Source organism: Scomber scombrus, chromosome 15 (genome assembly GCF_963691925.1).
Source record: "Scomber scombrus chromosome 15, fScoSco1.1, whole genome shotgun sequence".
NCBI lineage: Eukaryota > Metazoa > Chordata > Actinopteri > Scombriformes > Scombridae > Scomber > Scomber scombrus.
Genome location: NC_084984.1, coordinates 7,405,527 through 7,429,663, shown reverse-complemented (window position 1 = coordinate 7,429,663; position 24,137 = coordinate 7,405,527). Strand labels below are relative to the sequence as shown.

The following is a 24,137-nucleotide window of genomic DNA, read 5'->3' as shown; positions in this document are numbered from 1 at the left end:
TTTATTTGGATTGACTAGCATTCTTTCTTCTGTCTCCTGGCAAATTCTGGATCTGTTTACTGCTGATAATCTTATCAGATTCAAATTTCACTCATCATCTTGTCCCCACAAATCTTCATCCCTTTGATCAATCATCCTTGTGATATAATAAAAATGTTAATCCGAGCAATCGACCGTCTTGTCTGCAGGGTTGAAGAGCCGCGAGGTGATGATCAACGTGTCACGTCAGCAGGTGGAGGACTTTCACGGCCCAGAGGATTACTGGTGTCTGTGCGTCGCCTGGAGCCACCTGGGAACCTCCAAGAGCCGCAAGGCAACTGTGCGGATCGCCTGTAAGCAAGTCCATGTCACTTTGATAGCAGACTGACCTTGTTATCCCCTGAAAAGGTTGTTCCTCTTCAAACTGGTGGCATGATTTTTGTTGAAGGAATAATATCACCATGTCCATGTATGTATGTGTGAGGGGAGAAGGTCACACATGAAACAGAGATGCTTCTTTAGGTGCTCCTTCATGCTGTTCTTTAATGTAGGTTGTTTATTCTCTCCCCTAGATCTGAGGAAGAACTTTGAGCAGGACCCCCAAGGCACCGAGGTGCCTCTGAATGGCATGATTGTGTTGCACTGTCGTCCCCCAGAGGGAGTGCCTGTGGCTGAGGTGAGGGCTTCTTGCACTTCAAACAAATAACATTTTCTCCTGTGCTGCCTGGAGAGGAGCAGTCACCTGTCTGGTTTACTTACAGTGCGACTGTGTTTTCACGATACAGCGTTTTGTTAGTCCCCAGCCGCAGCAATCACACACACATCTATTTTTCTCTTCAGTTTTACTAGAAGCCAGAGCTGCAGTTGATGAGCTGCAGATGCCATTCATTTAGATTCTCAGGCTCACTCTGTTCCAGTTAGAGTGATCATTCATATACTGGTGGTAATATCTATCCATGTGCAATGCTATGCTCTCTGCTTTGTTCTCTGGTAAAAGGATGTAGGTCTATGACTTATTTAGATGTCATGTATTCATTTTACTCAATATCATTCCCTCTCTCTCGCTCTGTCCTCCGAGTCTCTGTGTGTGTGTGTGTGTGTGTGTGTGTGTGTGTGTGTGTGTGTGTGTGTGTGTGTGTGTGTGTGTGTGTGTGTGTGTGTGTGTGTGTGTGTGTGTGTGTGTGTGTGTGTGTGTGTGTGTGTGTGTCTGAAAGCGAGCAGCTGTCATTGCCATTTTAATTTTTACTATGAATATGAAATGAGACTCTCACGGACAGTCCTGTTCAATGGTGAGTGTTGTGCCGCACTCTGATGTTGAGTGGATGTGGACTTTCATGTGGAAGCTCAGTAGGCAGATATGTCATTATCAAAGCCTGTGCACCCAAGCATCTGAAGCTTTGCATTTACTTTAAGGCGCAGCCCGTGAACCATACGTAAACAAAGTGACAGCCCTACCAGCAAGTTTCAAAGCACAGGACTGAAACCATGCTATTACTCCCAAATTGATTGACATGTCCTTGCATACACTGACTAATAAGTTATTAACGTTTGATGAGACTAATGGTTAAAGCTTTGTTGACAGCAGTAATATATGTAAACACTGCAGTAAAAAAGAAAGAGTTTACTTTCAGGTACTTGGGTTGGTTCACATGTATTTTCAACTGTGCATGGCTCATGGCTCTTTTTATAAATGGTTCCCAAATTTTAATGGCATGGCAGTGATCCTAAACATATTACTTTAAGCACCCATAGGAGAACAGGCTATGCATTATTAATCATTTAGAACTGGTTCCCATTCACAACTGTACTTTTTAGAGGTATTTCAAATGCTTTATCCACTTCTGTTTCCCCTGCACAAGGACAGACTATTAAAAATAATCTTGATGTTTCACACAATCAAACATAACAACTAACTCCAGCCTCAAAAATGACTATGAATCAAATCTCATCACAGTGTCAACAAAAAAATGCTTCACCTCGTGGGAGGATTTGTGGGTTTATGGGATTGCATTACAATGTGCAAATGAGTAGAAAACTGCGTAATTTCAGCGTAAATCAGTGAAACTGGTATCGGTACTGGCGATATGAGTTTCACAGTCTTCAATCTGAGCCCTGGGTCCCTTTGCATGAGCTTGCATTGCTGCACTAAATTAGAGCTGCTAGGTTTGTCTTCGTTTAGCCGGTAATTAAAGTATTTACTTGTCTGTTGTGGTGACTAATGATATGAGGATTGTTTTGTTTGAATTATATTTGTATACATTTTTATAACAGTACAGCTTCTCACTATGCTATGATTTTCTGTACAGAGAAAATAGTACAGAAAAATTAGTTAAAAACTCACAAGCAGAAGACAGCATACTTAATAGATATTTTTTCCTCCATTAATCATAAATGTGTGCCTGGAACAGATACATCCCCACTGAGAATGTACTGTTTTACCTTACCTTGAAATAGTTTTGTTTTGCTGCACATTTGACATCACAAAGTGTACGCTAAGGTGGAATCACCCTTTGATCAAAAGTATTATTTATGCTTTTAACAAGATAGTATCTGAATATACTGACATATCAGACAAACATAGATGAATGGCAGCTACATAACATGTTTTTTAGCTCTCAGACAAGTCAACCAGGGAGTTTTTTGGGGCTAAACTTTACTTGTCGAGTCACCTGACCTCAATATACATGTTTCACTTGCTACAAACTACAATGACACCAAAAAGTCTCTGAAACAAGAAGTGAACAACCACGAAGAAGACTGCAGCACTGACATGGCAGATGGGGAAAAAACTTTTTATCTGCTAACAACTGTAGACTTCACACAATGATTGATTAAAAAGGTTTTTTTTAACCAAATGTGCAATGTGATCACTTATATAAGCATTTCTAATGACCTTTGAGCCTCTAATATTGAAGGACGATACAAAAAGAGCTGCGATTTAACACTCCTCATCTTAAATTCAAGCTGAAAGTCTGCAAATAAATCAGAAATTTTTATAGCAGAAACTTTTTTTCTCTTACCAGCTGCATTGTTGGTCCTGCACTGTTATAATAAAACATTGATCACAAAGAAAAATGTAAACTGGGCCTTTAAGATTCCTTGAAGATGACAGTGGACTCCTTCCATAGCACACATAATGCCGGTGAAACTGTGATTGTGCATTTTGCGCGTGTGTGTGGTGTGTGATGAATGATTCAGCTCACACAAATGGAGCATCGGTGTACCGTGAGTCTCCCCCATGCATTGTGGTCATCAAAGAGGCAACTCCTCATGCATTCATTAATGTGACTCCAACTAACAAAGAGAATGGTAATAGTAAATAATGCAGGGACAAATCCAGCTCCCTCTTGTACTTGCACCGGGGAGAAAAAAACCCCTCACATCCAAAGTTGGGGATGTGGCTGTACTTTTCTCTTTTCATGACTGTAGGCATTGCTGAAAGGTTAAAGCCTTTTTTTGTAACCAGCTCTGTGAAATTTGGCTCAGAGAGAAGCCGAGGCTCAGCTACAGTTTAGGTTGAAGGAATTGAGGTCATGATGCAGCGTGATCTGCTGAACTGTATTTGTATTCTGCTGCATATTTATTTTGGTCATGACATTTATTTGAATCTTTCATACTTGTGCAATTTGCAAAGGATCCTGCTGGAAATTAATACATGTGGTGTTTAGGAAATGCGAACGGTTAATTTTTGTGACTGACAATAAATGCTCAGTTGACTACATGCAAATGAAATGAGCTTCAACTCTGCATGCCGTTTTAAGACACAAACGCCGTACAGCCGACTTTACAGCTGGAAATCCCCTTATGTCGCTGCTCTGTTCGTGTTCTCAGAGGCAACACTAACAGTGAGAGAGAGAAGAACTTTATCCGCATCTCGCTGTAACTAAGCCACCCGGGAGTTTACTGGGCTGCTGTGCAGGATGTTAATGAAAATCAGAGAATGCCATATTATCTGTCCCAGCAGTGATAGAGGCAATAATCTGCACACACTGTAAGGCAGACCACGGAGAATATATCATAGTAAAACAGCTTAAGTCTGCTTCAGTTTATTGGTGACAAGAGTCAAGATGGCCAAATCTTTTCAATTGGCTTCACTTTTTATAGACTGAATGTATTGTATTGTATTCACTGTGATGTGTTTTTACATATTTGGCCGTGGTTATAGTACAAAAACATTTATTTTTCTCACATAAATCCTTCCTCTTAATGGACTTGGGTTTGTGATATAATAAGAAGAGGAAAAGGAAGAAGAAGAAGAAGAAGAAGAAGAAGAAGAAGAAGAAGAAGAAGAAGAAGAAGAAGAAGAAGAAGAAGAAGAAGAAGAAGAAGAAGAAGAAGAAGAAGAAGAAGAAGAAGAAGAAGAAGAAGAAGAAGAAGAAGAAGAAGAAGAAGAAGAAGAAGAAGAAGAAGAAGAAGAAGAAGAAGAAGAAGAAGAAGAAAATGCAAAGAGTCAAAAACCATAATGGCAATGATAATGAATGTAGCTCTAAGAAAACAGCAAGGGAATCATAAGAAACTAAAAGACATAATAACTGAGATTACACATTGTAATTTTTTTTTTTTAGTTGCTAGACAAAATTGTGTGGTATTGCAACAAGCAGTTGTCCCTATGATGTAATATTTTTAAAAACATTTACACTATTAAGGATTAAGCTCAACAGTGGGATTAGATTAGCAACGGTTCACCCTAAAAGAGATAATATTGTCCAAAAACATTTTTTGGCCCAAATATTGATTAAGAAGCAGCTTAGAAATGTATCTACAGTATATAAGAAATGGCTATCACTCCCATTAACCCATTAACAACAAAATAACTGTTACTACATAGCCTAATTTATCACTCCAACGTATGACTGCAACTCAAGGCTAAATTCATTATTGGTCAATCTGCCAATTACTCTGTAGATCCATAAATGAATTGTCTTGTCCATAAAATATCAGAAAATTGTGAAAAAAAGTGTCATTTCCCCAGAGACCAATGTCAAGATCGTGGGCTCAGCCCAGAGCACTTTTTTATTGGATGGTTCACATACGCAGAATTCATTTTTACTGCATTGTATGACTACTGCAAACATCACTAGTATCAGTAGTAGTAATTATTTTGGTCCTTATTAACTATTTACCAAAAAGAATGCACATATAAATGAATAGACAACAATAAGGCATTAAATCAAAACAATAACAAAAATAATATATTAATTTTTAACTATATTTCACTCTGTAACAATGCCTCAACTGGAATGTCTTCTTTCACTTTAAATCACAATTGTTATAGACTCACTCAGATTTAGTCAGCAGCTGGTTGAAGACAGTGTTCAAAAAAGTGACTTCCAACAAGGCTTCAGCCCCAAAACCCATCCCTTAGCTCCACCCCTGGTCAAGATATTGAGTTTACTGCCACATATGTCACCTTAAAGTATCAAATCCTTACATTTTAGATACTGCAAGCAGCAAATACTTGACATATTACCTTAAAACATTACTACAATTATTATTTGATTATCAAAAAACGTTCTACTATATTGAAGAATTCATTAATCGTCTGTCATTGCAGGTCTACTCCAATGTATTTAATAACTGATTTACATATGGATACACTGTGTTTGTCAGAACCTAGAAAGAGATTAGTTCATCCAGCTGTGGGAACAGTTCATGTTAAGGTCAGAGTATAGAAGCAAACTATCACACATCTGTTTGTACTGTTTATTGATAATTCAGAAAAACCTACATCCAGCTTCAGTGAGTGAGGTGAAAGCTGTGTCTGCCTTTGTACACTTAAAAGTTTGGTGGTGTCAAGACAAAAACAAAGCGTCTCCAATAACTTAAGAAAAAAAAAACTGTTTTACAATCATTAGCCCCACATTAACCGCCCAAGTATTCTTTACCAAGAGTAATTAATCATCAGGCCTCTCATCCAAAGTCATTTGAAGTGCTTAAAATGTAATTATTCAGTGATAAACATTACATTTCCAGAGACGGTGTGGAGATAAACCAAGGACACGACAAGGGTTTAGCCAGCCCCCGCCTCTAGAATATGCTGCTGTCAGATTTAGAGGGCTCATTTGTTTAATGTGATTTCATGAAAGTCATTGTTGCATCGAGAAAAGGCCATACATGACTGAGGGAAGGCGGGAAGGTTGGAGGCATGAGGGAAGTGAAAGGAGGAGGGCGCTTGCTAATGAAACTCAACCTTAATTGAATCAGATGGAACAAAACCTACCGCAATGCTTTGTCTTCATGTCGCTTTCACTTCCCATTTAAATGATTGCAAATGTAGGTCATTACATTTGCTTTCAGTTTTTAGGTTCGATGCAGGGAGGAATTGGAATGACTTGAACAGGACATGCTTTTTTTTGTGTGTCGAGTTTAAGATGGTTACCTTTACGAAAATGAACACAGAGTGCTCCGGGCCTGTCGGCTTTCTCATCTCGACATCTTCAAACAGCTTGAAGCTATCAGAAAAATGAAACTGCTCAGTGGTTTGTGGACAACCGTTTAATGCTGCCTTCAATACATTATAGGTTCATTTTGTCTGCTCTCTTTTTTTCTCATGTGGCTGAAAACGAACTGTTACCAAACATGACAAAAGTTACAGCGAAAAACTTTCAGAGGGACAAACTGCTGATTCTCCTTAAGGGTTTTATTAATGATCAGTTTTCAGTTTAATTTAGCTGTCGTTCAATGGTCAACATAGTGACCTCAACACCAGAAGACTGCCGTAAGGCCTGGTTTGCTGGGTTAGGTGTGGTGTAGTTCAACACTGGTTGCTGCTATCTAAGTGGAACAAATTTGCCAATTAAGCAAATCCGTTTCCTGTCCTCCCCAGGCACTGGCTTATCAGGCTCATTTGAGCCTGTCCTGTCCCTGCCTTCTCATCAGCATGTGCATCTCTCTATCGCTTTCCCCTGAAGGGGAAACTCTAGGACTGACACAGAATGCAAATCTCACTCTGGGTTTATACACTTCCTGCAGCTAACACTAGAAAAGAGCAAAGGAGGAGCAGAGAGAGAAGGATTAATCAAAGCAAGAACATGAGACAGAAAAGCCAACCACAGCATACAACCGTTAGTTGGGTGTAAGAATTCCTGAAGATAAGGACTCCAAAAGAAATGGAAACTCGCCACCAAACAGATTTCACAAGTTGTATTCCTACAATCACAGAACAACTAAATGCAATAGACATGATCAAATCTGTTCCTTTAAAGGAGACAACATCTGAGAATGTTAACTGGTTTTAAGTTACACCTTTCTACATCTACTTTTTATTATTGCAACTTTTAATTTTAGTTTATACGCTCTCTACAACAATGTGATTAAGAATCAGACTCACAGATTCCTGTCGAGGTTTCCATTTTATAAAAGAAATTCTTTTTTTTTTTTTTCATAAACTCAACTTTCTGAAATGTGATATCACCAAGGCAGTATAAAAAAAAACATATTTTTATTTTAGGGTAGCGGCAGCAGGAGTTCTTCATCTCCATCTATGAATACACACAGAAAACACACATGGTGTTTTTGAAAGAGGAGGTTCATATGGAGCAAAAATGTTTGTAATATTTTGAAAAAACAGGATTACACACTAGCTAATAAAAAACAAAGCAATAAACATAAAAATAGTACAAATGAAGACACATAAACAACAATACATATACAGTATATACTATATATACAATACATACTTTGAGTATTGTTATTAAACATTGAATTTCAGAGGGAGATGTTAGATAGTTACTAGTGGTATAACTGTATAACTGTGAGACACAGTTCCTTCTTGTGTCGCGGTCTCTCTTCCCCCATCAACCCACTGCCACCATTGCCCAATCAGTTACATTAAACAAATGATAAGCTTTGAAAATATAAGATAATAATTGTTAAAGATGAAACCAGTGGTTCTCAACCTTATGAAAATAAGCTGTCTAGTTGGATCTTTATCAAGCTTCACATGCGTATGAGATTTTTGCAGCTCCAACAAAGTATGATCTCCACTTTAAACTTCAAGCCAATCTATATATAAAGTAGTTAAAAATAGCTTCATGTGCTCCAGCTACAGCAGTAAAATGCTTATAGACTGATTCTGATCTAATAATGTAATATATTCATGTTTAATAATCACTCACAAGCATCATTTTTATACTGCTTTGAGTACTTGTAATATCATTACATTTCATACTTAAATTTCATATTTCTGATAATGCTTTTGTTTACTTAAGTAGGATTTTAACTGTTGGACTTTTTCTTCTTATTGAGTATTTTTACATGAATGTATTGATGCTTTAATTTAAAGTAATTCAATGATCTGAATACTTCTTCTACAACTGATATTCACACTAAAATACACTGTCAATACTGGGGACAAGGACACAAAGTGTCAGAGACACAAAGCATCCTAAACAATTCAACAGTGTTGCGAAGTGGGTGACTGAATAGTCCTTAGTAAAGGGCAGATCAATACCACAGTAATCAATATTTCAACACTCAAACGCAGCTGACTTGTTATCGATACCAACTCAAGAGGATTGATTGGAAAGTTGTGGTCTTTTAAGTGTGGTTGCACGGTTCTGGCATTCATGAATGCACTTAAATAGCACATTATTGTTCCAGTAAACACACCCTGGTGACAAAAGGATCCCAGAAGTGCAACCACAGGCATCCTCCTTCAGTCTGTTTTTGTAAATTAGCAGTTAGGAATTGATTTTATTTTATTTGTTATTATTTCCATTGAGAAATCTTTCTTGTTAAGTATAAAGGTTAATATTTCTTGTTTTTAAGTTGTCATGCGCCACATTTTTGCCCCTGTTTAACCTTTGTGAAACTTGTAATGTCACTTTTTTTTTGTCAGGTAGAAATGATAGATAATTTAACTCAGGGGTAACACAGTCAAGTATTTGTTATATTGTATTACAGTGTATTCAATAGAAAGGTGTTACTGTTTCATCTTTATTTCTGTTACCTTCTTTAGCTTTCACACATACAAGTCTTTGAATAACACAAATTGAATGCGCATCAATAACTTTACACTGTCTTTGTGATACATTGTAAACGAGATGAAGAAAAATGTATCTGCATTTCTTTAATAATTGATTAATAAAAAATTGCTGCACAATAGACAATAGCTGTATTCATCCAGCTCGTCACTTTTCTCGCTACATCGTGATAGACATTAGTTTTGTCATTGAAGAAAATGTTGTATGTAATACAGTGTAGCCCGTCGCATTTACTTCTAATGTGTATTTCCTGAGGTGACTTATTATCCACTAACGGTTGAAATATATTCAATTTACTCAACATAATGGTTAAATCTTGGTACATGTCAAGTTTAATCTCAGCGCTCCTCTATAAATATGCATCCCATCTGTGTTGAGCGTGAACAAAGGGTTGAGGGTTAATTTTCAATTCATTGAATTCCCCACGATATTACTCCATCGCATTTGTTTAGAGCTGCCTGCTACTAATGCTGCAGGATAAAACTAGTAAGTTGATATCTTTAAAACATAATGTATATGCAATGTGTGTTGTTACAAAACTGACCTCATAGCTTTTATAGAACTTACATAATTATAAAAGTTGTTCTTCTCTGATAGTTGGTGACCAATAGCTCGTCGCAGTTTAATTAATCTGACCTTTTCTAACATCATCAGCAGTTAAGTAAAAATAACCTGCGTTTTATTTAGAGTGAAGAAAATAAAAGAGTTTAAGAGCTGAAGTGTGATTTTTTTTTCTCCTCTAAATGTAATTTGTTGATCACTTCAAAAAAGAAAAAGAAAAGTTTAATTATCAGCAGGGCTTGGTGACATTGGAGATGCCTTTGAGGTAGATTTACTTCTTCTTTTTTTTTTAATACTGCAGGGAATATACAAATGTGACCCCATTAAAAACAACAGAGCTCACCTCTGTCATCCTTCGGCTTCCGTATTTTTAAGAGACGGTGATAAAGTACAAACACCCTACATGTCAAGGTTAATTTACTACTTTTCAGATACTAGATAATGGCTGCATTAGTCAATTAGAGAAAGTAAACTCATATATAATCATAGATAGATAGATAGATAGATAGATAGATAGATAGATAGATAGATAGATAGATAGATAGATAGATAGATAGATAGATAGATAGATAGATAGATAGATAGATAGATAGATAGATAGATAGATAGATAGATAGATAGATAGATAGATAGAGTCAGTGCTTGAAGCAAAACATTATATTGCACAAATAATCCTTTAAAATGCAGTGAAGCGTGAGCATAGAAATCGGTATGATGAAACCATGAGATAATGGTGAATTTTGTATGATTAAACTGAAAGTGTTCACTGTTTTTCCACTGTGGAGGGTTGAAACTGACTGCTTGCATAATTGAGTAGATTGATGTTCGCAGCTGTGGAGAATTTAATACGGCGTGGACGGCAACGCAGGGGTTGATTAGACACTGCAGGTGTGAAATAGTGAGAGGCAAAAAATAAGGGAAAAAATGAAGAAAAAGGATTGATAGAACCATCGAAGCAGCCCACCAGTGGTTGGTTGGGTGGTCTGGAGCCAAACGATGAAAAAAGTTAAATTAAAGGCACATGATGAAAGACTTCTTGGGCCATCAAAAGCAGAAAAAAAGAAAGAAAAACGCTTGTGACAACATGACTCTTGATTTATTGATTTCCCAGCTCGATTTTTTTCATCCAGGGTGCTTCGAAAGAGCAAAGCAATCTCTGAGTTTGTTGGCTGTTGTTATATTCCCTTGGCAAATGGACACTGCACACACACACATATATATACACACACACACACACACTAGAGTACAACCGCATGCACAAACACATGGAGCTCCCACTAGGGCGGAGTTTTTAATCCTCAAATACACTGCCATAAATCAAACTCCACTCCCTCATGCCCCAGCTCGTCTCTCTCAATGAAAAGCTCAATCCTGTGGCACATTAATAGCAATTTACAGGGGCAGTCATGCAAGGAGAGGAGCATCAACAGAGCGTCCTTTATTTTGTAATTCCTTATTACTTGCACTCACTACACGGCCTCTGAATTGGTAGCAGTGGAAGATGTGACCTACCCAGTGCTCCACTCCCTCTGAGGGGATGTCAGTCTGTTACACTATTCCCACAAAACCTCCAGTCTTGCAGTCACAAGGTGTCCCTTCATTTATGCAGCACAACCGGAGATATCATCTTAATTCCACGCTTTCCTCTTCATGTAAACACCTGGTGCATACATTACCCACAATGCAACATGACTGCAGACAGTTTGGTCAGATATACAGATGTGTTGTGCAAGTAGTCTCAAGCTGCTAGCATCAAGTAGAGATGTTGAACAGGACTACTAGAAGTTAAATCTGCAATGTAAATGCAACTAAAAAATAAAAAATTGTGATTTAATTAAAAGTAATATATCCAGTGTTTGTATTACAAAGGAAAATGAGCAGTCAAATTGAAACGATCTTAAGTAAATTTCCACAGAAGTTGAAACTGTAAAATAGAAAATAGGGAAAACAGTGTTGACATATTTATCTAAAAGTAATAAGTTTGTTTTTTTTAAGTTGAAAGTAATGCATAAGCAGTTGAAATAGTTAGCTTATAATAACTGATACATGGTTGTGTGGTTATATTTTTAAAAATCTAATAGTTTCCACTTTTATATCATTAGTAGTGTTAAATAACATCCACTTTATAATCCATTCATAATAACATATTGGAGTGGTGCAAATGAAGAGGTACTTGAGCTCATTATATACTGTAGGAAACATCAGATTAAAATATATTAGAACAACCTAAACAACTGCATTACCTCATAATAGTCACTCATACCTGAAAAAGGGAGTATTTATCATTTAGCTTTAACCATTTAACATTCACTACTACTGTATCTGGTGTGAGAGTGGCATTATAACCTTAGAATTTGATATCAGACCATTAAGTTACTGAGTAATATTTGGCTTGTTGGAGCACTAATCACATTATTTCATATGTTATATCCTCAAATGTCCTTATGTGTACCTGAAAGCCTTTAACCTACTGAGTAACTCATGTGTATTCTGTGCTGTTTTCAGGTGGAATGGCTGAAAAACGAAGACTCTTTGAACTCGGACGGTGTCATTGATACAAGAGGCGACCATAATCTTATCATCTCAGAAGCCCGCCTCTCCGATTCGGGAAACTATACATGTGTCGCCAGCAACATCGTGGCCAAGAGACGCAGTGCCACAGCTACTGTCATAGTTTATGGTAAGTCATCAAATTCCAGGTATACCTTCTTTTATTTTTCAAAAGAAAGTTTGAGTAAAGTTAGATTCTGTCTCTGCCAAAAAGACAAAAAGGAAGAGTCCTTTCAGGTTTGCAGTAAAAAAAAAAAAACAATGTTAAACAGCTTGCTTGCTTACATAAGAGAGTCAAATTGGCACCTCAGCCAAATTTCCAGAAGTCATTAATAAAGTAGGTATTGCTGAACCACAGCGTGTGGCGTTCTTCACACAAGAGGCTAATAAGAACATAATGGGCAAGTGATCCCTCATGTGTAAAAACAAGGAGACTCAGGCACAGTATTTACAAGAACTTAATTATTAATGATGGAAAGGCAGTGAGGTGGGCTGTCACAGCTTCCTGGCTTTCATCTGCCAGCTCTAAACACCTTTGTATAGCTGCAGGCCAGCACGCTGTTTTCAGCATTTTTATTGCCCTGTAGAGAGCTCTGCTGAGACAAAGGAGAATAAGTGAAAATATAATGTCATGATAGCACCACCTTCTCACGCACCGGAGGAACATCTTGCTAATTGTGTTTCAGTGCTCATTTTACAGCTCCTGTCATTTTTATTTTTTTAAGAGATGGCATTTAGCTGCTCATCTGATTCTTTCTGACACCTTGTTGTTTGAGGCCCATAAATCATTAAAGAGCTCCCTCCAGGCATGTTTTGAGATACGTAAAAAAATACTCAGCTTTGATTAAAAATTGTGTCTAATATGTTTTTTCAACAAAAAAAGTTCAATTACCTTGTTATAATCCGTAAAATGACATCTACTCCTTCTATGAATATGCAAATGTTCATTTCAGAAGTTCAACTGCTGGACACAACAAGTCTCCTACTTCACTGAAAAGTCCATTCTCAGTGTTTTGTTGCGACTTGTCAGACTTGTTGTGAAAGGCTGTTTGCAGACTGGCATGTTTTTTAGTCCAGTTGAGTCAGATTCTGGCTCGTTTTCCCCCTTTGGAGCGATTCATTTGGGCAGCTCCGAACACTTCAATCATACTCTGGTGCAGTTCAAAACAACTGCACTGGGACCCTTTGAGGAAGTGGCCTCATTCTGGTCCGAAACAAACACCTGGAGTGGTTTGTTTGTGGTGGGAACGTGATCCAACTCAGCTACTCAGCGCACTCGGCAAGTTTGAGCTAAATGGCTCCCGTAGCCAAGTGTTTCTATGGATACTGAGATTCGGATGAGCAAAACCAAAAATGGCTAGCAGCTGGACGGAGAATGAATTGAGGTCTGACCTGCGCAAGTGCAGCAAAGAAGATTGCATTTGGCCAGAAGACCTTCTTCCTGTGACATTTGGTGATGCATTTTGGTTTGCTTGGATTTTTCACAAAGGGGGAAATTAACCAAATTTACCGACCACTAATTTGGACCAGAGCAAACAAACTACAGTTTCCTACAAAGAGAAACTTCCCCCCCTTCATCAGATGAACATGAAAACAGCCTTCTAGTGTCAAACTGTGCTCATACATCACTCTGCACAGTGAAGCTCAAACATCCAAGTAAAGTAACAATAAGAGAAGCATATTTTTTTGAGTGCAGGGAGACTTTAATTTCCATAATCCTAATGAAGTCTCTGACAGGCTTACTAGTCCCAATAGCCCCAGACAGATGTACAGTAGTGGAATACTAGTATTTCTTCCTCTCGTATGACAGCAAATGAGCTGATTAGTCAATCATGCCGCATTATTTCAGGCAACAAATCAGAGGAAGAAGTGTGAGTAGACAGACGGGAAGACACCATTGATCATCCCTTTAAAGACAACTTTTGTTATATTTTTTCCCGATAAGACATATATTGTCGCTTTTGACTGAACCCAAGTGGATTCAGTCCCTGGTGCTTTCTTTTCATAAATGAAAATATAATGTCTAATCCTGAATGTAGGCCACTGTTCATACATATGGTCTTTTGTCATCCTTTTCCCCTTCATCCTTTTGCACATGCAGTGAATGGAGGTTGGTCATCGTGGACAGACTGGTCCCCCTGTAATGTACGTTGCGGCCGCGGAGTGCAGAAACGTTCTCGCACTTGCACAAATCCAGCTCCTCTCAACGGAGGAGCCTTCTGCGAGGGCATGTCGGTACAGAAGAGCACCTGCAACACACTGTGTCCAGGTAAGCACAATGACATGACAATGACTCTAAACCACCTGGCTGGTTCCAGCTAATGACTGGAAACTGACAAGTGAAAAGTTTACAGCTGTTGGGTAAATATGCTTCAGTGGTGCATTCAAGGATTTGATGCTTTGGAAGGCATTTGCATTCATTGTGAAATAGCTTCTCTCTTGCAATAAAGGAATAGTTTGACATCTAGGGAAATAGCTTATTGTCTTCTTGTCTGTTTAATATAAAGCTACAGCCAGCAGTGGTTAGTTTAATTTAGCATAAAGACTGAAAACAGGGGAAAACAGCTAGCCTGACTAGTCTACCAGGACTTCTAATGCTCAGTAATTAACACGTCAAAGCTTATCTACTTTGTTTAATTTGAACAAAAAAGGGTAAGAACAATCATTTGTGGTCTAAGATAAGTTAAATACTGCATCTATTTCTCAGTGTGACAGTCAACTATAGGAATTCCAAATGTCAGCATGTCCTTGAACACATCACCATGGAGAGGTTTCTCTTTGCTCATAAATGCATCTCAATGCAACAATAGTGTAATTGTAACAATAATAAAAGGCAACAAAGTGCTCTCTGTGATCACCTGACCAAGTTTCAAGTTTCTGTAAGTTGATTTTAATAGCTAAAACTAACAGAAAGCAGTGGCTGCCTGGAAGGTAGAAAATCAGTCTAAAAGCCCTCATTTCAACTAGTTACATTTCACCATAAATGCATTGCACGTCTCCACCACTGATAGTGACAGTGGTTTGAATCTGAAATCTTATGCAGTGGACCTTAAGAACAGCAAAATGTGAGAAAATGTATGGAGTACGCAGAGAGAGGTAGCAGACCTGAGGGAGAGGAACAAACAGCAGAAGCTTATAGGTTGTGAGAGAGTAAGCCAGGCAGCAGTTCCAGTTTCCAAGACCGTCTTGTAATCTGCTCTGCCTAAGTGTTTTATTTTCTAGACAAGCCCAAATTTATGATTTCAACCACAGCACCAGTATAAAAGAAAATGCTCATCAGGTTTAAGAAAAAAAAAAGTTATCAGGGGAAGGCAGTGCACTCCGGTAAACATTATCTCCTCTTTGCCAACTGCCTCCTTCTAAAGGATTCTTTCTCCGCATCAGAGTTTTAACATGAACAGGGTGCATTTGCGTTTAGATTAGCGGGAAGAAGGAAACCTTTGGAGCATTTGGAGATGGAAAAGAGACTTGATGGAGTATGCCATAAGCAGAGTGTCTTTTCGCTCCAAGTCAGTCAGACAGCACAACATCTTCTGAGGAAGAAAATGTTGGATTTCTTTTTCTTTTCTTTTTTTGTAAAGTTAGTATTGCAGCTCATACCTCAAAAGAGTTTTCTCCTGAATTTTCAAGAGAATATTAAATGAATCAAATCTGTTTATATGTATCCTTGCATTCTCTAAAAATGTGTATTTATATCTGATCCCTTCAGTGGATGGCAGCTGGGGAGAGTGGAGCGAGTGGTCAGTTTGTAGTTCAGACTGTGCGAGGCAGCGGAGTAGAGAGTGTACGCATCCAGAACCCAAACATGGAGGACGACTGTGTGATGGGGTGGCGCTGGCTACCGAGAACTGCACCAGCGGCCTGTGCACACAAAGTGAGTTACATCACCAACAATGAGAAATAGATAGTTAAGCAACACTACTGTCGGTGCCACTGTATTCTTGTCATTACAGATTTACTGTTCATAATTTTTGGCAGTGTGGGCTACATCATGACCATCATTATAATCATGTTCATTACCGGCACCCTCATCCATCTTCATTATTCAACCACTTGCTTAGTTAGTCCACATGCATAGCATACAGTGCACAAAGGCATGGATGCATACACAAAAGTAATTAAACACCTTTTAAATACTAATTAACACTTGTAGAAATCCAAAAAAAGGCTATAGAGAAACTCAAATTCTGATGTTTCTCTGTCTTTGCAGATCGAAAGTTGCTACATGATGCTAAACCACAGGGTGAGTTTCTCTTCAGCTTCAATTTTCTTACTTGTGTTATTTTTGGTAACACTTTATAAGCTGACGAATTTTCAGTAACTTCATTGTGTGAATGAGGTACTTATAAAATTCTTCCCGGGGTCTAAATGTAGGTACAGTGAAAGAAAACAAGACTATGGGGGAACAAGTGAGTAACAACTGGGCATTTTAGAGGAAAGGAGAAATAAATTATATTCTAAGCTTTAGTGTTTACTGGGAAACAAAACTTCCATTTGGGAATGACGGTGTTAACATTATTGATATTCTGCAGAACACAACCCCACTATAAAGCCTAGCAGCTTATGTTCTTTGAATTGACTACAGTGTGGTGCTGTTCTTCATAGTAATGGATGAAGTGTAATTAAAGCAAATGCTTTTTTCCTTTGCTAATGGCATTTATACACTAAGGATGCCTCGACAACATGCCTCAGTTTCGTGGTCACACCCCTAACCCTTTTGGCCCCAAAAAATCAGTTAATGCAGCTTTAATGATGAACTTAGTATTTACTATTTAATTATTTGAATTGCACAGTAAGAAATTGGTATGCAGGCAGTAATAAAAAATATCTTGGTGGGATATTTTTTACTCTTTAATTGCACAGTAAGAACTAATAATACATCACTGCCCTGCCTTAAGTACCCTTAACCCATATATTTTATATGTTCATCAATAACCCCTCCATCCTTTTTGTTACCTCACTGTACCCCCTCAGGTTTTGTACCATATCATAACTTTAAAAAGTATCTACCATAATTACTGTATTGTTTCCATATAATGTCAGTGTTGCATATAGCCAATAACACTTGACAACACATAATGAATTAGTATAATTCATTTTTCCTACCGCACTTCCCTTTAAGTAGCACTAAGAACTAGTAAGTAATTCATACCCGATTCATACAATGATGTCATTGTCTAGCGTGCAGTACATCCATTGCCTCAAAGAATACTGGATTCCGATTGGAAGACGATGTACAATGATTTTGTTTATACTACGGCCACAGAGAATACTATATTCTGTATTCTTCTGTTGCCTGGAGAGTGTTCATTAATTTAAGATTACCGCACTGCTCTTACTTAGTGTCATTGTCATCATCATCATAATAAATCACTCATATTGTAGCCTGGCTGCTTATTTCAGCTGTTGCTAGGATACGCTTTCTACTATTTATTGGAGTAGTAAAATGCCATAAAGTTCATTGTTGACTAGAACAGTGCCAACCCAATGTTTTCATTGAGAGCCTCGACAATCCGAGTCCTTATCAGAAGCCATTCTGTTCATTCAGCATGGTGAACTGGCAGTAAGTGAAAGACTTTTGGGATTTTACCCTTAGAGAAAGTATTGGCACAAAATAGGAACTGATAATATTTAAATGGCTGGCAAGTAGCCATAGTATAAGACAGATTAATCACTCTAACATGTGTGGATATGAAAAATAACACAGTATGCATGATTAGTGAATTCTACTATACCTGAAATAGAGACAAGATGTTATTTCAGATACAAATGATTCACACATCCAGGTGTTTATCAATTTAGTAATTCATCACGGTGCTTTCAAATACATTTATTTGTCTAGCAGGAATTTGAGAAAATAAGAATATAAATTATTTCCTGTTAAGATCATTTAATTTTCAGACTGGTTATGATGTTTTTGGTCACACAGTAGAAATTTCTGAAGTATTATTATGTAAATTTGTCATAATTGAGTTGATGTGTTATTGGTCTTTTAGGATTGCATTTTGGTTTTAGTGTTTTCACTTTTACATGTTATACCTTGGATTTTTTTGTCTCTGTGTCTGATAATCCATTAATAAAAAATTAATAAAATACATAATGCTTCTGTGACCAAAGGTAAAATTGTTGAGGATTGTGATGGTTATTAAGTGTTTTTTCCTCTATTGGCATCCATAACATAAAGTATGTTGGATCATGTCAATTTCATTCTATCCAGCAATGAAAGATAATTGCTATTTTATATTTTTGGGTCACTATTTATTGTTAAAATAAACATTGTGGGGGTCCAATTCTATTAAATCACACTACATTACATTTTACAAAAAAATATATTTGTGTCTTAATTATCCATTATGTAGTCTATGTATTATTGTTGTGTGGGGCAATGAGCCTTTTGTCCAAAGTGACAGTTATGTGTTTATATAGCTGCTGCATAGTTTTCACAGTGAAAAATCAATTTGATACCTACTCTGCCACAGGCACATGTTCTCCTTACTTGTCCTTTAACACAGTTGTGTATTTTTGTTTGTCAGAACTGGGGGAAAAGAATGCAGTCGACTGCCAAAACTTCCCAAGCCCTCAATTAACCTGCTACTGTAGCTGTTAATGCCGCTTTGCATATTTTGTCAATTTCTCCTCATTTGAGCTTTAGGCTACTTAGAGGATTTCTCAGCATGTCCTGTTTCAGCGCAGATCTCATTATCTTTCAAGAACAAGCTAGCAGGCACTTTATTTCCCACTCATTCTTTTTCTTTGTGGTGTTGGACGCTGCAGTACTGGTGGGACCAGATATAGCATAATCATTGCCGATGAGCTAATTTAATGAATTGGTTTTGTCACATTATCCCAGTGGAACGCAGAGTGCCTCAAACACCAGAGCCAAGCAGTGTTTGAAATGACAGTCAGGTGCTGGGTTGATTATAATCGCCTTCCTTCCGAGGTTCCTCATTAGTAGCTTTAACACTCCAGGATGGAACAACGAAGCTGTGCATCAGGAGGCAGGGTAGACAAGCAATAGAAAACAAAAAAGGTATACTTGCCTCCTATAAAAGTCTTTCACAACTTCAACTGTGCTGATATTTTTAAGCAACACAGATTTTTAGTTTATTTTTGGGCGAAAATGTCTCCTAGCTCCCTAATTAAGCGTGGTAGGCTCAGAACACGAAAGCAAAAAGTCACTCGGAAGAGATTCTCATTTCTCTTACTCATTCTTACTTTCCAAAGGTGTGGAGAACAGCAGTGATGTGGCCTTGTACTCAGGCCTAGCTGCGGGGGTGGTGATGGTGGTGCTGCTGATCGTCGCTGTCACTCTTTACCGAAGGAGCCAGAGCGAGTACGGCGTTGACGTCATCGACTCCTCCGCCCTGACCGGGGGCTTCCAGTCCTTCAGCTTTAAGACCTCTCGCCAAGGTGAACCACTGACTCATTCACTACATGTCTTACTTAAGATGTTCACTCAAATGCACCACATGTAGTGTTAGAAAATGAACAGAGGAGGAAAAACCCTCCATTTGTAATACTTCCTGTACTGATCTTTGATGGAGTTTAGGACACATCCTGGATGGGGGGGGACACCTCCCATATTTCACTGTATACATTTCGAATATGTGGATTAGTGTGGTTTTGTGGTTCATTTTTAAGAGACTGGTACCATGTTGGATGATTTAATTTATCAATTAAGATATGCACGCTGCTTGACTTTTGCATAATTAGACCCAGCACACCCCATCAATCAGAATGGAGCGAGATTAAACACACCTATCATTCCTGCTGCTGTATGATAGCTACAGGTATTAAATCCACTAAAAGAGAAGGACCTCATACAAGTGTGTAGATGTAGATCCAACTGTTGCGTATGATCATTTTGATTAAATCTTAATCAGAGGCCAGCACAGTCTCTGCCTTTATCCCATAAAAAAAAAATCTGTTTTGATGTGAATTTGAAATAGCATGACATTTAAAAAAAAATCTGAATTAAATATATATTAACATGCTAAGAGCAAAACTTCACACAAAATGTTCTTTTCACTTGACTTTGCAATAAGAGGTTGTTAAAGAGCAGTTAAAAAAACAGCTACCACAATTGCACTTTGCCACCCACTTTGCATAAGTACAACCTCAAATGCGACACTACACCCACCTTGGCACAAGTGGGTTAATTTGGATGCAAAAAATTACCAAACAGGCACGAGTACAAGAGTAATTAAAAATGCCATTGGGATTGCATTATAAACTGCACTTGAAACCTTCATGATAATAGAGCATTAAGAGTCTTTGCTAAAACAATGCATTTATTTGTTTGTTCATTTATTTGGTGCATTAGTATATCTTATTTGTGCATGTAAGTGATTGCAGTCATATTATTTTAATCATGTTGATAATTCAAAAGACCAGTAAAAAAATCCTAGAAAATAATAAGCCCTGTCAAATAAAGTCTGCAGTTTTGTTTGCTAATACAGCGAGATTGCATCAACCTCAGTAACAGTAACATTCTCCTCCAAATATTATTCCACACAAATGGAGAAGGGAGACCAGACACAGGTCTTATTTTGCTGCTTGTCTCTATAAACCTCAATACAGTACCAGCCATCACCTGTACAGAGGTGAATGAATGTCCTTGTGTGTAACTTAATATACAGAACATGCCAGCAAGCCTTACAGTTTTGTATTAATATGTATTTGTATGTATATTTGAATTATGCATATGTTTATTTGTATTCTGATATAACTACATCAATTATTAAAAGTCCTTAGAGGCTAAATTGACTGAATTTAATTTTTTAGTTTGTTTACTTGAGCCCTTTGAGACTTCTGCTGTCTCTGCTGTAGTGCACTAAATGTCCAATAACATACAGTTAAAACCTGATCTATAAAGCACACATACATGCATTAATGCTTTATTGCTAACATCAGTTTGCCCCAAACAATACACATTCACTGGAAACGTATGGTAACAAGCACATTTTGTGTTTTAAAGCAATTTACTATGAGACACTTACCTATTACTGTTTAGATTTTCTTAACTAGCACCATACATTTTGCAACTAATGGTGTCTCATCGGAGTTGTGTGCCCATTTGTGGCATTGCAAGGTGTTCTGGTGTTATCTTGCATGCAACAAAACATCAATGAATTATTCATGATTCCAAAATTAAAAATGTAATTTATTAGCGGTTATATTCTGTATCCTCTCGGCTCCCGAATGGAGTATTTGTGGTCCTGTGTCTCTGAAAACATCAGAGCTCAGAAGTGAGGTGTGTTTTGGCCTACAGATTGGGCCATGTTTTTACACGGCTGGCATTACGGGTCGCCACAGCAACAGCTCTCAGCAGGGCATCATAACGTTAATTTTGATAACACAGCAGGAGGCAGGGAAAGCTTTAATCTTGGTCCCCGCTCCGCTTGATAGAGGGGCTACAACAGCAACAAAAAAAAAACCTCCACAAAATGAGACATGTCCTCACCTCCTTATGTGTTGCATTTTGCTTCACACTGCTAAAGTAGTTAGGAAGTAATCATTTCAACACTTTTTTTGCAATCCCAGCCTTGGTCACGAGTCACTGTGGCAATAGCTCACCTAATTCCAAACAAAATAAATTGGCCATCTATGTTTCTTGGTTAATTAAGAGAAACTACACTGTGTACTTAATTGTGTCTTCCAATGTCATTTCATTCTTGCTAAAACAGCTGTCAATGAGTCATTAATCAAAACATTTTTTCAGTTTACAATAAACATATTTATTGTACCTATAATAAAACCAGAACAGAGAATTAACTCTCCCTTTTATCACTGTATTTTCATTTCAATGCAACATACATACAAACGGCTGCGTATATGTGACTGACTTGGTGTATCACGAGCTGTAGCTACAGCAACACCCAACCCACACAACATACAGAAAAATGTAAATGTTCACATAATAAACCCAGTTAATAAATCCATACTTTAATCCAATGACAACACTTCAGGTTATTGTCACCACTATATCATCATATTAAATCACTATAACATTAAATTACAACAGCAAATTAAATCACTTCATCCCAGCCGTCGTTATTTACCATTTGTCACTTTTAATAGACATTGTTACAGTAAAGTGTACGCCAGTATTGTTTCCGTGGCAATGATATTAAAGCAACAGGTGGATAAAAAAACAGTTGTCATGACATACCCTTTAGGTTTTTATTGTTGTTTAATCGTTGCTTTAAGATGTTTAGTTGTTGACAGTAATTTACTTTTTATATTTGTGTGTTTTTCAGCAAACCCCCTGCTTATTAATTCGTCCATGCAACCCGATCTGACAGTGTCACGTACCTACACCAGCCCCATGTGTTTTCAGGACTCCATTGACAAGGAGTTGATGGCAGAGCGCTCCCTTCTTGACCCGTTGCCTGATCTCAAGATCAAAGGTCAGAAAATAGAACTGTTTCGAAAGCCCGAGACTGTGGTAACTGCTTTTTGGAGAGGGGAAAAAGTTACACAGTAGTCAAAAGAATCATTTATTTTGCCTTGAACTCGTTTCTCACACACAGTCATCTCTAAGAAAGCTAACAGTTTCTACACCTGTCAAGCTTTCCCTTCACATATGATATTAGTGGCAGATTTATTACTCAAAATTTGTAGTGCTTTTTTTGAAACAATGACTTCTCAATTTCATACTGAGGTAAATCACAAAAAAGCAGGTTTCTCATTTTTAGCCGAGAACCATCGATTTTCCAGGCTAAAATGACTTCTGCATCTGGCAGATTTGATCATATGTACTTAGCTAGCTAATTAAGATAGTGTTAGCTGCATTGATCTATTGAAAACACTGTCTCATGCTAACTTTTTAAAAAATGTTTCCAGTTGTTTTAAAATGAGAAAAGAGTAAAAGAAGTCTTAAATAAGCACTTAATGGTTACGTGACATTGTGCTAAAAGACTGGAGCTAAAGCTGCATGTAACATGTTCCTAGCAAAAAATGTGCATCCTTTCCAGTTGTTGGTCAATGTAGAAGAAATGTACATTGAGAAACTAAATAGTAAGTCCTCTTGTATAAAATAATCTTATTATTAGGTTCAACCCTTTTTCTAGCAATAAGTTAGGCTATAAGGCTTTGAGGACAAGGACAAGCAATGTGTTTGGCTAACATAACGCTACCTCAGATAGCCTTGACCAGAGTTGTTGCAGTGCAAACCTCCCCAAATCTAATAAATATCTGTTTTTAAACCCGTAACCCACAAAGTGATGTAGTTTATGACTGATATTGAGATATGTTCTTTGGCCTTGAGAGTAATACTCCACAGTTTCCACAGTAGGTAGTAAGCTAGTCGGCGAGACATGATGACATTTGCACTCAGTATTAAAGCAGACAAACACACAGTTCAATTCATTCCTTTAAAACATCTACTTTTGTGTTTTTGGTTTTGGAAAGGCTAAAAAAAGACACCATTCTCCAAGCCCTTTTAAATGCAGATTATTGCTCTTATTGCAGCCACATGGACATGACCCATGCCTATTTTGGTTGCTAAGACATGATGTTATTGGTTAAGAAAATTGTCAGTTGGAGAGTAATTCGTTGGTCTGGAAAGTTTTGGCCACAGTTACAAGGCCTCATTGTGTCTCTCATAGTGACCGTATGTAATTAAAGAGGTATATTCAAAAGAGCTACGCAATAGAAAGACTTAGTTTACAATGATGCCATATTCCTGCCAATTTTTCTCTTGGATCTCATGACTTTTTGAGTTTGTTTGACTGCAACACAATTACAACTCCTTCATTGTATCTCTAGGGGTAGCAGAAAGGGCAGAGTACCACGTCATGTCCCACCCTCAGACGTTTCCAAGGGGCCTGGCTCCAGACTACAGAGGGGTCGCAGTGGGGACAACGCTGGGCAGAAGGGAAAAGAATCTTTTCACCCCACAAGTCATGCTGACTCCCAGCAGGCCTCATCACAAAGCAACTGCAGTGTTTGGCCATGCAGGAGGCAGACTGGTGGTACCTAACACAGGTGAGTCCGCTGCGGGACGATTGCCATTTGATGTTGTTCGAAGGTGAGATTATTTCAGACAAAACTGCACTTTAA

At 37.8% G+C, this 24,137-nt stretch overlaps 1 protein-coding gene across 1 annotated transcript in view; it reads left to right on the top strand.

The window, feature by feature from the left end:
* Window positions 1–24,137, top strand: part of LOC133995330 (netrin receptor UNC5D-like) — a 169,712-nt gene that overhangs the window by 129,064 nt on the left and 16,511 nt on the right. Inside the window, exons 3-11 of the mRNA XM_062434681.1 lie at window positions 189–332; window positions 552–655; window positions 12,030–12,204; window positions 14,176–14,343; window positions 15,784–15,948; window positions 16,285–16,317; window positions 19,299–19,484; window positions 22,334–22,483; window positions 23,844–24,062. Of these exons, the coding sequence (XP_062290665.1) occupies window positions 189–332; window positions 552–655; window positions 12,030–12,204; window positions 14,176–14,343; window positions 15,784–15,948; window positions 16,285–16,317; window positions 19,299–19,484; window positions 22,334–22,483; window positions 23,844–24,062 (1,344 nt within the window). The remainder of the gene's footprint in view (window positions 1–188; window positions 333–551; window positions 656–12,029; window positions 12,205–14,175; window positions 14,344–15,783; window positions 15,949–16,284; window positions 16,318–19,298; window positions 19,485–22,333; window positions 22,484–23,843; window positions 24,063–24,137) is intronic.